General features: G+C 52.7%; 1 protein-coding gene across 1 annotated transcript in view; it reads left to right on the top strand.

Annotated features, from left to right (window-relative positions):
- The window catches only part of GGA1 (golgi associated, gamma adaptin ear containing, ARF binding protein 1), a 111,399-nt gene that overhangs the window by 59,915 nt on the left and 37,730 nt on the right, over positions 1 to 13,754 (top strand). Inside the window, exon 11 of the mRNA XM_075321726.1 lies at positions 5,568 to 5,702. Coding sequence (XP_075177841.1) covers positions 5,568 to 5,702 — 135 coding nt within the window. The remainder of the gene's footprint in view (positions 1 to 5,567; positions 5,703 to 13,754) is intronic.

Genomic DNA, 13,754 nt, shown 5'->3' with positions numbered 1-13,754 from the left:
TTTCTCTACTCAGCTCTCGCAGCCCGTGTGGGTACCACTCCCCTGGGTCGCAGAAGCTTGACTTGTCGGGCCCTCTCCCCCGTCCAATGCCACGGTACCACTCCCGGGTTGGCATGTGGGGCTATTCCTGCCGGGGCACCCCCTATTCACCCTGCGGTATCACCCCAAAGGGTGCAAGGGGCATACAGCAGGGACTGGACCTCGCAGCGCGTCTGGATGATTATCGGGCCCGCAGCGCTGCTTCACTACAGGGGGCTCCCTGCCCCCACCGGCGTCCACCTCCCTGCCTGCCTGCCTGCCTCATTCTTCTTCTGCGGCCCGCAGCCAGCCCTCCGGTGTGCGGAGCACGCAGACACAGGTGCAGAGCTCCACGCCTGCACACTGCCAGATGCGGCGCCGCCGTCCAGGTAGGACACTCCCCCTACCTTCTCCCTGGCGGCTACAAGGTATAGGCCCCGGTCCGGGCCTACTCACCGAGCACCCCGGCCTCGCCCCCATCCGGCGCTGGAGTCCACACAGGCAGGGCTCGGCTGGTGCCCGGACATTGCTGCGCGCTGCCGCTCCCGCAGGTAGGACCGTCGGGCTCTACCTTTCCCCGCGCCGGCTGTTGCAAATTTAGGCCCCAGTCCGGGCCTACTCACCGGGCGCCCCAGCCACGTCCCCATCCGGCGCTGGAGTCCTCTCCACACCCGCAGTGCTCGGCCGGTACCAGCTGCCGCGCCGCCGCTCCCGCGGGTAGATCCGCGGTCTCCAGATTCACATGCGCCGGCTGCCTCAAAATTTAGGCCCCGGCTTCGGCCCTGTCTCCGGCGTCACAGGCCCGCCCCCCGCCGCATCGCTATTGGCCGCCGGCGCTCCGTCTCCGCCCTCCGCTCAGCCCCAGGCATCACAGTGGGGGCGGTGGATGCTTTTTCCCGCTCTCCTGGGCCCGCCTCCAGCTTCCTCAGCGTTCATTAAAAAAAAAAAAAAAAAAAGAGGGGATTATGTCAAACTCCTGGTATGCGGTTTGCTGACGCTGCAGCAGCCCGTATATCAGGAGAAAATAGACCCAGGTCTTCCATGATTATTAAATACAATGGGGTTTTTTACTCAGGGCTTGCGTTTTGTACATTATATTTTTTAACCCCTTCAGGTACCTTTTTTCGGGCTTTGCATCAGACACATCCCAATAGGGTTAGTCTATAGAGCTCTCAGAGCTGAGTTTTTTAGTTAGTGGGACCGGTACCTCAAGTTTGCGTTTTCCTTAATGGTAATTTTCCGCACATAATGGCAGATTGGGGTTGACAGCTACCGCAGTCCCTGGCACCGCACGCCACCTGTATCTCGCCCCTGTCGGCTGGTTAATGCCCTGTCTCAGGCCAGATATTCCCTCGCTGACGTCCCTCGGGTTCGTGCACATGCGCTGCGTCCCCCGCCGACGCTTGGTCATACCATCCACAGAACGGCGACTTTCCCTCGGGGAGACGAGTCCCGTACCAGGGACCTTTTTCCTAGGCTAGAAGCGGACCCGCCAGGTCTCGTCTTTCGTGGCCCCCCAGTTTTTTCCACCTTATTCCCCAGGTCCAGACTGCCCTTCCTCCGGTAGTCTTCCGACCTCCCGGGTGATGGCCCAGGCTTTCCACCTCCGCTGGACTCCGAGCAGGACCTGGATGTTTTGGCGCAGGACGAATAGCAGACTAGAAACGGTGAGTCAGGCCGTAAGGCTACGGACAGCCCCTCTTTTCTTCGTGCACCCAGGTCTCCTTTAGGGCGTTTGGAGCAGACCCTTGATGTGCTCGGGGGACATCCAGAGTTCGCCGAGTTACTGCGTGTTCGCAGACAACCACCAGACACAACGTTTACCAGCGGTAAGCCATGTCATTGTCATTATTCCCTTCTCCAAAGGGGTTTTCGGAGACTATGGCCATGCTACACTGGAGTCGTTGACCACAGACATCTACCAGACACGGCGTTTACCAGCGGTAAGTCGTGTTTTTTGGTCATTATCATTCCCCCGTAGGGCTCTGGAGAGAGGGGGCAGTCACCTTGCAGAGACGAAGAGGGCAGGCCCCTGCGGTTTCATTGGAATACAGTTCGCCGTGTGACTGCGTTATCACGGATAATCCCAGGCCTCGATTTTTACCAGTGGTAAGTCCTTGTATTGTCATTACCCCTTCTAGAAAGGGGGCTCCAAATGGAAGGGGCACCCCACCCTGTAGTCGACCCGCCTGTGTTCTTCCGGGTTTCTCGTCCCGAACGTGGCGTCCCTCAGAGAATCAGCGAACTCCATACGCAGCGGACCAAGTTCCACCTATGCCGTCCCAGGACTGGTTATCATCTTCAGTGAGTACCCTCTCTTCACATACCTGGGGCCTGCCTGCCGCTCGGCCTGAGCCTCTACCATCAGTGTGTCCACCCGTCGAGACCTCTGACTCGGGATCAGGAACGCAGATTCGGCATCTAGGAGGTCACTGACTTCCCTTCTGACTTTAGGGAACGCCCCTCTGAAGATAGGCGAGTTCAGTGGCCCCCCTTGGCTACGTCAGGGTAGAGTACTTCTCTCCCCTAGTCTACGTAAGGGAAGGGTTCATCCCTTTCCCTGCATCGACCCAGAGGCATCAGGATCGTCCCCTCACACTAGGTCCCAGCCCGTTCACGCCGCTCTCGTCAGGAAGCCTCTATCCCTCCAACAGCCCTTCCGCCTTGCGTGGCAGTGGACTGTTCCAGTTTTTTATAAGAGCGCTGACAGGGATCTCTGTCCCTGCGCACCCTACTCTACAGGGCTGCTAGGTTCTCTACGCCCAAGTACGGCCGGGAGGTCCAGGGTTCTCCCTTCAATGTTCCTTGCTTGAGGGTTAGACCGTCATATTCACTGTCCGCTACTAGAGTAGCTGAGATACCGGAACGAGTCCTCCCAGACCCCGGCTCGGTCCATCATCCCTTAGGCACGGTTTTTTTCGGGCCCGTTCAGGGGGAGCTATTCCTCACGCAGGAATGGTTTCCTTCCTGGCACAGAGTTCCGCGTACCCTTGCCACCCGCTCCCGTTTTGGCTATGCTAGCCCTCGGCAGTCTGTGCAGGTGATAGCGACGGTGCACGTACCAGATTTCATCCCTTTCTCTCCAGTGGACCACACTGAAGATCGGAGACAAAGAAGGTTCCGTCTTCACGGTTGATCCGCCAATCTTCTCATAGCGGACCAGTCTTCGAAATCGTCCCTTGAGAAGCTTCCCTTCCCTCCGCTGGAGGATATTCTCAACCGTCACCAGTCTCCCGTGCTAGGGTATGCGACCCCCACTTTTTCCTCGGCACGGTCCCGAGGGACAGCCCTAGAGCGTTGTTTCCCCTTCAACATTCCGGAAGCCAGGGCCATCCGGTTAGCACGGCTACAATTCTTCTCTGGGTCGGGCCTTGCCCAGTCAGGTTCCAGTCGGACCATGCCACAGCGGTGACGTGCATCATCCACCAGGTAGACCCAGAGAGTGTCATGGCAAAGGAAGAGGCCAAGAAGATTTTGCCCTGGGACGGGTCCATTAACTCGCTATCTCGGCAGTCCATCCCTGGCATGGACGTTTTGGATGGCCGATTTTTTCGGTAGGAAAGATCTCCCTTAGGAAAAGTGCTCCTCAACAGGGAAGTCACCAGTCAGTTCACGGACGAGGGAAGACCTCCAGTCATGGACTTATTGTTCTCCCGTTCCAACTTTCAAGTCAATAGTGCTTCGAGTGTACCACCTGCTCTGGACTAGGTGACGACACCCTCGACCGGTCGTGTGGCCTGTTCAGGTTCTCCTGCATCTTCCCGCAGCTTCCCATGGTCTCGAGGGATCTCAGGATGGACCATGGCAACGATGCCTCTGGAGTGACCCAGGCGAGCATAGTTCGCATAGCCTACTCAACTCCTCACGGAGGCCCCGGGGCTCCTTCCCGACCGCCAAGTTCTCTGTGTCGGGGCCCCTCTCCTCTACCAGGACTCAAAGGTCCCAAGTTCGACGGCCTCACCAGTGGATCCCGGGTACTGCCTCGGTCAGGCCTGTTGACAAGAGGATTACAGACAACGTTGAGGGCCGGGAATCCAGTCTCCTCCAGGATTTATTTCCACTAGGAAAGAGCTCCCCCAGTGGGTGAGGACTACATCTTCCCTCCTTTTTGCTGGCATTCTTCCAGTCAGATCCGAATGCGGCCCTCTCGCGCCTCCCTGTATCGGCCAGGTGTCGGCCCGTTTCGCTTCGGTTTTTTTCGGAGTCTTTTCACTTCCGTCATCCAATCAGAGCCTTCGCTCTGAGAAGCGTCCATCTGGCTCGGCTGTTTCATCGTTTCACTAAAAACGTGGATTCTTTTTTCCAGAGAGGGGTTCGTTCAAGGTACCCCCTCTTCTCCCGGCTCCACCTGTTTTTGTTAGGTGGGCGCCTCGTGGCCATCTCGTTGTTTCAGACAGCATCAGGGCGGACAGCCCTCTTGTCGTTCTTCCCCCCTTTTTGTTTTCCAGCGCCTCCAGCAGGACAGGGGGAGGCTCCGGCCAGAACTCTTCGTTTCTGTCCAAGGCAGCTCGCTGTTTCCTTCCAGAAGAGGTGTTTAGTATTCGGTTTTCGATTCTAGTCTCCTCTCTCAGCCGGAAAGGGGCCTAGTTCGTTCCAGAACTGGTACGAGCCCTCAGTCTTACATGTCTGCAGGACACCCTTTTCAGTTACACCGACAACCAGTCCTCCCTTCCACCCGGTCCCAAGAGGCGCATGCCGGCGCCAGGGGCCAGATTTTCACATGGATCCATTACTCCATATGTGAAGACTATCGCACGAAGGGCGGACTTCCGCCGCGGTCTACCGAGCAAGGGGTACCCCTTGGGCGATTGGACTACAGAGGTCGACCGTCCAGGTTGCCTGGGCCGCCACCCGATCTAGTCGGCATACCTTTACTAGTTTCTACCAGGCTCACACCCAAGCTTCGGCAACGGCCAGCCTTGGAGTAAGGTTTGCGGGTGGCAGTGACACACCTGTAACAGCGTAGGTGCTTGTAAGTCTGGCGCAAGCCCGACGGGGAAGCAGTTACCTTCCTATCTCCGGTGATGGTTTTTCTTCCCACCCAGGGACTGCTTTTGGACGTCCCATGGTCCTGTGTCCCCCAATGAAACGATAGAGAAAGAAGGATTTTTGTGTACTCACCGTAAAATCTCTTTCTCTGAGTCTTCATTGGGGGACACAGCACCCACCCTGCTTGTGTTATTTGTTATATATATTACCTGTCGGTTACCTCAGTGGCTATTTCCCCAGGCCACTGGTCACACGACTACTATTCATAGTTTTTATCTGTATTATCCAGAATGGTTTGATTCTCCTCCTACTGCTTGTGCACTAAACTGATTGAGCCCGCCTCCGGCTCAGGGGTTATACTGCTGGGGAGGAGCTAACTTTTTCTGTTTACTTAGTGTCAGCCTCCTAGTGACAGCAGCATAACCCATGGTCCTGTGTCCCCCAATGAAGACTCAGAGAAAGAGATTTTACGGTGAGTACACAAAAATCCTTCTATTTAGGCCCTGAACATTTCCTCCAGAATGACAGGTTTCAGAGTGATCTTCTTGTTATTTCCTCAGCTAGCAGCTCTGCCCTGCTGGACCTGTCAGGATTAGACATGACTCCATCGTACCCCACCGTTCCATCTCAGCCCTGTGACCTGACCCAGGTGTCCTCATCCAGCTCTCTTCTGGATGATGAGCTCATGTCATTAGGTAAGAATCACTAAACATGTAACATAAAAGCAATCTATGTAGGTGACACTGTAGGTTAGCGATTAGCTTGAAAATTCCAGGGTTGGCACTGCCATCAGACAAGATTGCAGTGGAGCCCGTACACTCTCCATGGGGTAGGTTGTGAGCGACAGATGTGGAATTATGGAAATTACAGGATTGATATACACAGAGCTCCCCACTCCTACATGTCTAGTATGAAACAATTTCTCAAAGACTGAGCCATAAGGTAAATACTCCGCCAGTACACTTGCGCTGGCGGGGTATATGCACCACTCGTAATAGCATGCAAAAAGGAGAACAGTCGAGTGTATATGCAAATAGAAATGTATTTATTATCAAAAGAGACAAACGCAAAACAGCAATATAAAGGGAGTTAAAAACTACCACTGAATCAAGGGGGGCAAACACTGTGATGAAAATGTACAATACAGTTGTTATCAATAGCCGTGGGAGAGGTGAACATATATGGCTATTCTGTTAAACCATCAAAAATAGATGTGATATAATACTAATATCTATTGTTCACACTCTCTACTAGTCGTGGGAGAGGCATGCGGTTTAAAACAATGGGGGAAACAATTAGCCGTGGGAGGAGAGGTGCTGGATGTTTTAACAATCCTCTAGTCGTAGCATGAGGGAAGGTAAAGGTATACTAACAGATAATCGAACTCACTGGGGTAGGTGGAAAATATCAATATTCTATTTAACTGACAATTGCAGTATATACACTGGTAAAACCCAACCCCACCCAGGTATGTAGAAAACCCATATCGCCAGTTTCCAACCACAGGCCAATAGTTACCAATAGTTCTCTAGCAGACAAATTATCACACAGTCTAAAGTGCAAGTGCATATCAATAGAACATGTCCAATGTCAAAAAAAAAAAAAAGTCACAGTAAAAAACCACATGCCAACAAGAAACCAGCCATGGAAGTCAAAGGTATAAAAAACCTCAAGGGTCTCCTCCTTGAAGAAGCAACAACACCTCGTGAAACGCGCGTTGGTGGCGATCCCGTCCTCCTCTTTGGGTATGTGCATCATGTGATTTTATACCTTTGACTTCCATGGCTGGTTTCTTGTTGGCATGTGGTTTTTTACTGTGACTTTTTTTTTTTTTTTTTTACATTGGACATGTTCTATTGATATGCACTTGCACTTTAGACTGTGTGATAATTTGTCTGCTAGAGAACTATTGGTAACTATTGGCCTGTGGTTGGAAACTGGTGATATGGGTTTTCTACATACCTGGGTGGGGTTGGGTTTTACCAGTGTATATACTGCAATTGTCAGTTAAATAGAATATTGATATTTTCCACCTACCCCAGTGAGTTCGATTATCTGTTAGTATACCTTTACCTTCCCTCATGCTACGACTAGAGGATTGTTAAAACATCCAGCACCTCTCCTCCCACGGCTAATTGTTTCCCCCATTGTTTTAAACCGCATGCCTCTCCCACGACTAGTAGAGAGTGTGAACAATAGATATTAGTATTATATCACATCTATTTTTGATGGTTTAACAGAATAACCATATATGTTCACCTCTCCCACGGCTATTGATAACAACTGTATTGTACATTTTCATCAGTGTTTGCCCCCCCTTGATTCAGTGGTAGTTTTTAACTCCCTTTTATATTGCTGTTTTGCGTTTGTCTCTTTTGATAATAAATAAATTTCTATTTGCATATACACTCGACTGTTCTCCTTTTTGCATCTTACATGTCTAGACAGCTATCAGTGATGTTATTAATGGTTGTCCAAAGAAGGTAATGTCACACTTGGGTAAATCATCAAAATCCGCTGCTGGCAGCTGCCTTTGTTGCCAGCCAATGATGGTTGTGCTCATTCGGTGATAATTCTGGAGGCCATGGAAGCCCGTTTAGGATACAGTGTCGTTAAAATGAAAAATGACTCTAGGGACACTACATTGATTTGTTGGTGAATCCACTGGTTTCACCAACAATCAGTGTAACTCTGAGCTATTAGTGCACCTGTAATTAAGACTACAAGGGTCTGGCTACTGTACATTATTCTACACCATTATCCTGGGAGTAGGACCAGTCTGACATTCCTTCGTGAAGGCTCCTTCATGGCGTTGCTCTTATGGTCTCCAGATGGATGCTAGATGTAGAAACTTGGCACTCAAGATAAATGTGAACAGTGGTCTTTTTTTGAGAAGAACTTGTAGGACCAGCAAAAGCACAGACGTTTTGGTCAAAGACCTTCATCAGTGCGTGCAGAGGGTCATCAGAACGTGTAGCAACAGCGTAGTCCGGTGTCACACGGTGTCCATCGCTGTCCTCTTGAGCAATGAGTCCCATTTTTGTCTTGTCCACTGAGATAGCCAGACATCTGTCTGGAGGCCGCATGGGCAACATCATGAGTAGACTTTCATGACGGTATGTCACTCTGGTCCAACTCCTAGGATTTCAGTGTAAGGAGGCATAATCCCTGCAGCCATATCTCACTTGTCTTCAGTCTTGGTGCAGTAACACCTCCATATTACGTTGGATTGGTGGTGGAACCAGTTTACGACCATTTTTCCAAAGAGACATTTTTTTTGACATGACAACGCCTTGTGCTAATGTGAGCAGCCTTTGTGGTTTGAACGCACTTTCATGGGCTGCAGCGTTTCCCATCTTGTCTCCTATTGAGCACATCTGGGACACCATTGGTCATAGTTACATAGTTACACAGGTTGAAAAAAGACCTAGGTCCATCGAGTTCAACCTTCCTCCACCAGTTCTACATTTGGTCACTAAGGGCTACTTTGCACGCTGCGACATCGCAAGCCGATGCTGCGATGCCGAGCGCGATAGTCCCCGCCCTCGTTGCAGCTGCGATATCCTTGTGATAGCTGCCGTAGTGAACATTATCGCTACGGCAGCTTCACATGGACTCACCTGTCCTGGGACGTCGCTCTGGCTGGCGACCCGCCTCCTTATTAAGGGGGCGGGTCGTACGGCGTCACTGCGACGTCACACGGCAGGTGGCCAATAGGAGCGGAGGGGCGGATTTGAGCGGGATGTAAACATCCTGCCCACCTTCTCCCTTCCGCATATCCTACGGGAGCCGCGGTGACGCCGGTAGGAGATGTTCCTTGCTCCTGCGGCTTCACACACAGCGATGTGTGCTGCTGCTGGAGCGAGGAACAACATCGGACCATCGTGTCAGCGTAATTATGGATTACGCCGACGCTACACCGATGATACGATTACGACGCTTTTGCGCTCGTTAATCGGATCATCTAGGCTTTACACACTACGATGTCGCCTGCGATGCCGGATGTGCATCACTTTCAATTTGACCCCACCGACATCGCACCTGCGATGTCGTAGTGTGTAAAGTGCCCCTAAGTCATTTATAACCAACAATGTTGTGTACCGAGGAAATCATCCAGCCCTGATATAAAAGCTGTTCTAGTATCTGCCATTACTACCTCTTGTGGTCGGCATTCCACAGTCTGACTGCTCTAACTGTAAAGAATCCTTTCCTATTTAGCTGTGCATTCAGCATTCATCCGTTAAAGAGGTTTGTCTGGGATATTTCTTTGTCGCTCCATTGGGAGACCCAGACAATTGGGTGTATAGCTATTGCCTCCGGAGGCCACACAAAGTATTACACTTAAAAGTGTAAGGCCCCTCCCCTTCTGGCTATACACCCCCAGTGGGATCACTGGCTCACCAGTTTTGTGCTTTGTGCGAAGGAGGCAACACATCCACGCATAGCTCCACTTTTTAGTCAGCAGCAGCTGCTGACTATGTCGGATGGAAGAAAAGAGAGCCCATACTAAGGGCCCCCAGCATGCTCCCTTCTCACCCCACTGTATGTCGGAGGTGTTTGTAAGGTTGAGGTACCCATTGCGGGTACGGCGGCAGGAGCCCACATGCTGATTCCTTCCCCATCCCTTTTTACAGGGCTCTGGGTGAAGTGGGATTTACCGGTCTCCAGGCACTGAGACCGTGCTCCATCTACAGCCCCTGGAGAAGATGCTGGATGGAGCGGAGTACATCAGGGACATGGCCCTGCTTCCTCAAGGTACTCTGTGTCCCCGTGCATTTGGCGCTCACACCGCAGCATGCTGGGTGTTGTAGTGCGCCGGGGGACATCAGCGCTGCGGCGCCTGTGCCATGGCCTCATTCAGCTTCGCTGAAGCAGGCTCACTTATGGGAATTGGTCGCGCCGGCCGCTGGGACTGCGGCGCGGCTGGCACTTGTAGTGCGCCGGGGACTTCAGCGCGGCCTGCGCTTTTACGGCGGCCGCGCTGATAACTAGAGTCCCCGGCTTTTGCGGCCTGCTTCCGTTCGTTCCCGCCCCCAGACCTGCCAGTCAGGAGAGGGGCGGGACGCTGGCCACTTCTAGGAATCGGTCGCGCCGGCCGCTGGGACTGCGGCGCGGCTGGCACTTGTGGTGCGCCGGGGACTTCAGCGCGGCCCGCGCTTTTACGGCGGCCGCGCTGTTAACTCGAGTCCCCGGCTTCTGGGCCTAGTCTCCCTTCGTTACCGCCCACAGCCCTGACAGTCAGGGTAGGGGCGTGACGCTGCATAGCACAGCAGCGCTGAGAGCTGGAGTATGTTTTGCATACTCCACCCCTCTCACGGTGTGCACTGTGAATCCGGATTCCCGCACTTTCTCAGGCACGCCCACGGCTTCCTTCTCTACAAGGACGCCGGCAGCCATTAGTGTCAGTTTCTGTACGATACAGAGACAAGTGTGGAAGACCCTGGCATTCTGATAGTCACACAATCGCTGCAACAGGCGTTAACGGCACCTGTGGTGCTAACCCCACTAGTGCAGAAGTGCACTTATAGATATGCTTGTACTATATATATTGCACTGTTTGGTCGCACGTTGTATATACCCTCCTGGATTATGCGGAGGAGTTATCAGCATATTCTCTGTGTAAAACAAAGGTGCAGAACCACATGTTTTTCTATGCAGCTGGTACAGCATGTACGGCTATACGGCCGGCAGGTTACATAGACTCCCATTGTATGCACTAATGGCCAGGGGATGAGGACGGTGTCTGCAGTATTTACTGACAGTTTTTCTGAGACTATGGCTATGATACTAGAAGCCTAGCAGTCCGGACATGTCTCTCACAATATGGGCACTGTTGAATCATTGATCCATGGCCCCCCTCAGTGTGAACAACTAACAGCTCCGGGAATGTCACACGCATCCCAGAGTCACGGCTCTGCACGGACGTCAGTCCCAGACAGCCTAAGCGGGCTCACTATGAGCGGCCTCGGTTTCATCAGGGTCCTACCAGAGGACTCTCTGTGTAATAAGGCGGAAGTAGCGGCTCAGGATTCTGATCCTGAGACCGCTCTCAATCTGGATACACCTGATCGTGACGCCATAGTGAATAATCTTATAGCGTCCATCTATAGAATGTTGGTTATTTCTCACAGCTCCTCCAGTGGAGGAGTCAGCTTCACGTATTTTTCTGGACCACTCTGCCTTCAGAGAGGCAGTCCAGGAACACCACACTTATCCAGATATGCGCTTCTCCAAACGGCTTAGGATACACGTTATCCCTGCCCCCTGACGTGGTCAAGGACTGGACCCAGTGTCCCAAGCGGCATCCTCCAATCTCCAGGCTTGTAGCTAGATCCATAGTTGCAGTGGGAGATGGAGCTGCACTCAAAGATGCCACTGACAGACAGATGGATCTCTGGCGAAATCCATCTATGAGGCTGTCGGCGCACCGTTGGCTCCGGCATTCTCTCCCTTGGGGCACTCCAAGCTATTTCAGCTTGTCTTACACAGATTGACACGGTTACACGTACATCTGTGCCGCAGGTGGCATCCTTAACCTCTCAAATGTCTGCATTTGTTTCTTACGCGATTCAGGTTGCCCTGGACTCTGCGAACCGTGCGGCGGTAGCCTCCGCTACTCCGTGTTTTTAAGCAGAGCCTGGTCTGCTCGTTAAGTGAATGGAAGGCAGATTCTGCTTCCAAAAAGGTTGCTTAACCAGTTGCCTTTTTTTCTGCTGACCGACTGTTTGGTGAGCGTTGGATGTAACCATTAAACAGTCCAGGGGTAAGGATTCATCCTTTCCTCAGCCCGGGCACAACAAACCCCAACAGAGCAGGAGGCAGTCGGGGTTTCGGTCTTTTCGAGGCTCGGGCAGGTTCCATTTTTCCTCGTCCAATGTGGACTCAAAAGGATCAGAGGAGCTCAGATTCTTGGCGGGCTCAGTCACGCCCAAAAAAGAGACAGTCTGAAAACCCGCTTCCAAGGCGGCTTCCTCATGACTTGCGGCCTCCTCTCTCCGCCTCCTCGGTCGGTAGCAGGCTCTCCCGCCTGGGCGATATTTAGCTGCCATAGGTCAATGACCGTTGGGTGTGAGACATTCTGTCTCACGGGTACAGGATAGAACTCACTTCTCGTCCTCCAACTCGATTCTTCAGAACTTCTCCACCTCCCGGCCGAGCCGCTGCTCTTCTGCAAACAGGGTGCACTCTATAGGCAGAAAGAGTGATGACCCCCGTTCCTCTTCAGGAACAAGGTCACGGTTTTTACCCCAAATTATTTGCGGTGCCTATAAGAACGGGCCGTTCCGTCCCGTTCTGGATCTAAAACTGCTCAGCAAGCTCGTGGACACCAGGCGGTTCCGGATGGAATCCCTCCGCCATGTCATCGCCTCAATGTCCCAAGGAGATTTCCTAGCATCATTAGGCATCAAGGATGCTTATCCACACGTGCCGATTGATCCAGAGCACTAGCGTTTCTACGCTTCGTTATAGGAGACGAACACCTTCTGTTCGTAGCTCTACCTTCCGGCTAGCGACAGTCCCACTGGTCTTCGCCAAGGTCAGGGCAGCAGTAGTCACAGTCCTGCACTCTCAGGGTCACTCTGTGATCCCATATTTAGGCGATCTACTTGTCAAGGCACTCTCTTAGGAAACATGCCGACACTGCCCGAACGTTGCGCTGGAGACTCTCTAGAGTTTTGGGTGGATCATCAACTTTTTAAAGTCAAATCCGACCCCGACCCTATCGCTAACATATCTAGGCATGGAGTTTCATACTCTCTCAGCGATAGTGAAGCTTCCGCTAGACAAACAGCATTCACTACGGGCTGCAATCTCTTCTTTAAGAACCAGTCGCACACATTAAGACGCCTCATGCACTTCCTACGTAAGATGGTAGCAATGGAGGCAGTTCTTTTCGCGCAGTTTCATCTGCGTCCACTACAATGTGACATTCTCCGCCAATGGGACGGGGAGTCGACCTCCCTCAACAGAGTCGTCTTTCTTTCTCAGGCGGCCAAGGAATCTCTACGGTGGTGGCTTCTTCCCACCTCATGGTCAAAAAGAAGGTCCTTCCTATCCCCATCCTGGGCGATAGTTACGACAGACGCGAGTCTATCAGGGTGGGGAGCAGTTTTTCTCCACCACAGCGCTCAGGGTACGTGGACTCAGCAAGAGTCCACCCTTCAGATCAATGTTCTTGAACACAGAGCAGTGTATCTTGCCCTACACACCTTCCAACAGCAGCTGGAAAGCAAGCAAATCCGACTTCAGTCGGACAACTCCACAGCGGTGGCATACATCAACCACCAAGGAAGAACGCGCAACCGGCAAGCCTTCCAGGAAGTCCGGCAGGTTCTGATGTGGGTGGAAGACGCGGCATCCACCATATCTACAGTTCACATCCCAGGCGTGGAAAACTAGGAAGCTGACTTCCTAAGTCGCCGGGGTGTGGCCGAAAGGGTATGGTCTCTTCACCCGGACGGGTTTCAGGAGATCTGGCGCCGCTGACAGAGGCCGGACGTCGATCTAATGGCGTCACGGCACAACAACAATGTGCCAGCTTCATGGCACGGTTTCACAATCATCGAGCTCTGGCGGCAGACGCCTTAGTTCAGCATTGGTCGCAGTTCCAGCTACCTTATGTGCCACCTCTGGCATTGTTGCCCAGAGTGCTGCGTTAGATCAGGACCGACTGCGGCCGCGCCATCCTCGTCGCTACAGATTGGCCGAGGATGTTGTGGTTCCCGGTTCTGTGGTGCCTCACGGTA

The sequence above is a fragment of the Anomaloglossus baeobatrachus genome, chromosome 8 (assembly GCF_048569485.1).
Source record: "Anomaloglossus baeobatrachus isolate aAnoBae1 chromosome 8, aAnoBae1.hap1, whole genome shotgun sequence".
In the NCBI taxonomy this organism is placed as follows: domain Eukaryota; kingdom Metazoa; phylum Chordata; class Amphibia; order Anura; family Aromobatidae; genus Anomaloglossus; species Anomaloglossus baeobatrachus.
The sequence above is the reverse complement of the archived record's forward strand: the minus strand, read 5'-3'. Positions and strand labels throughout refer to the sequence as shown.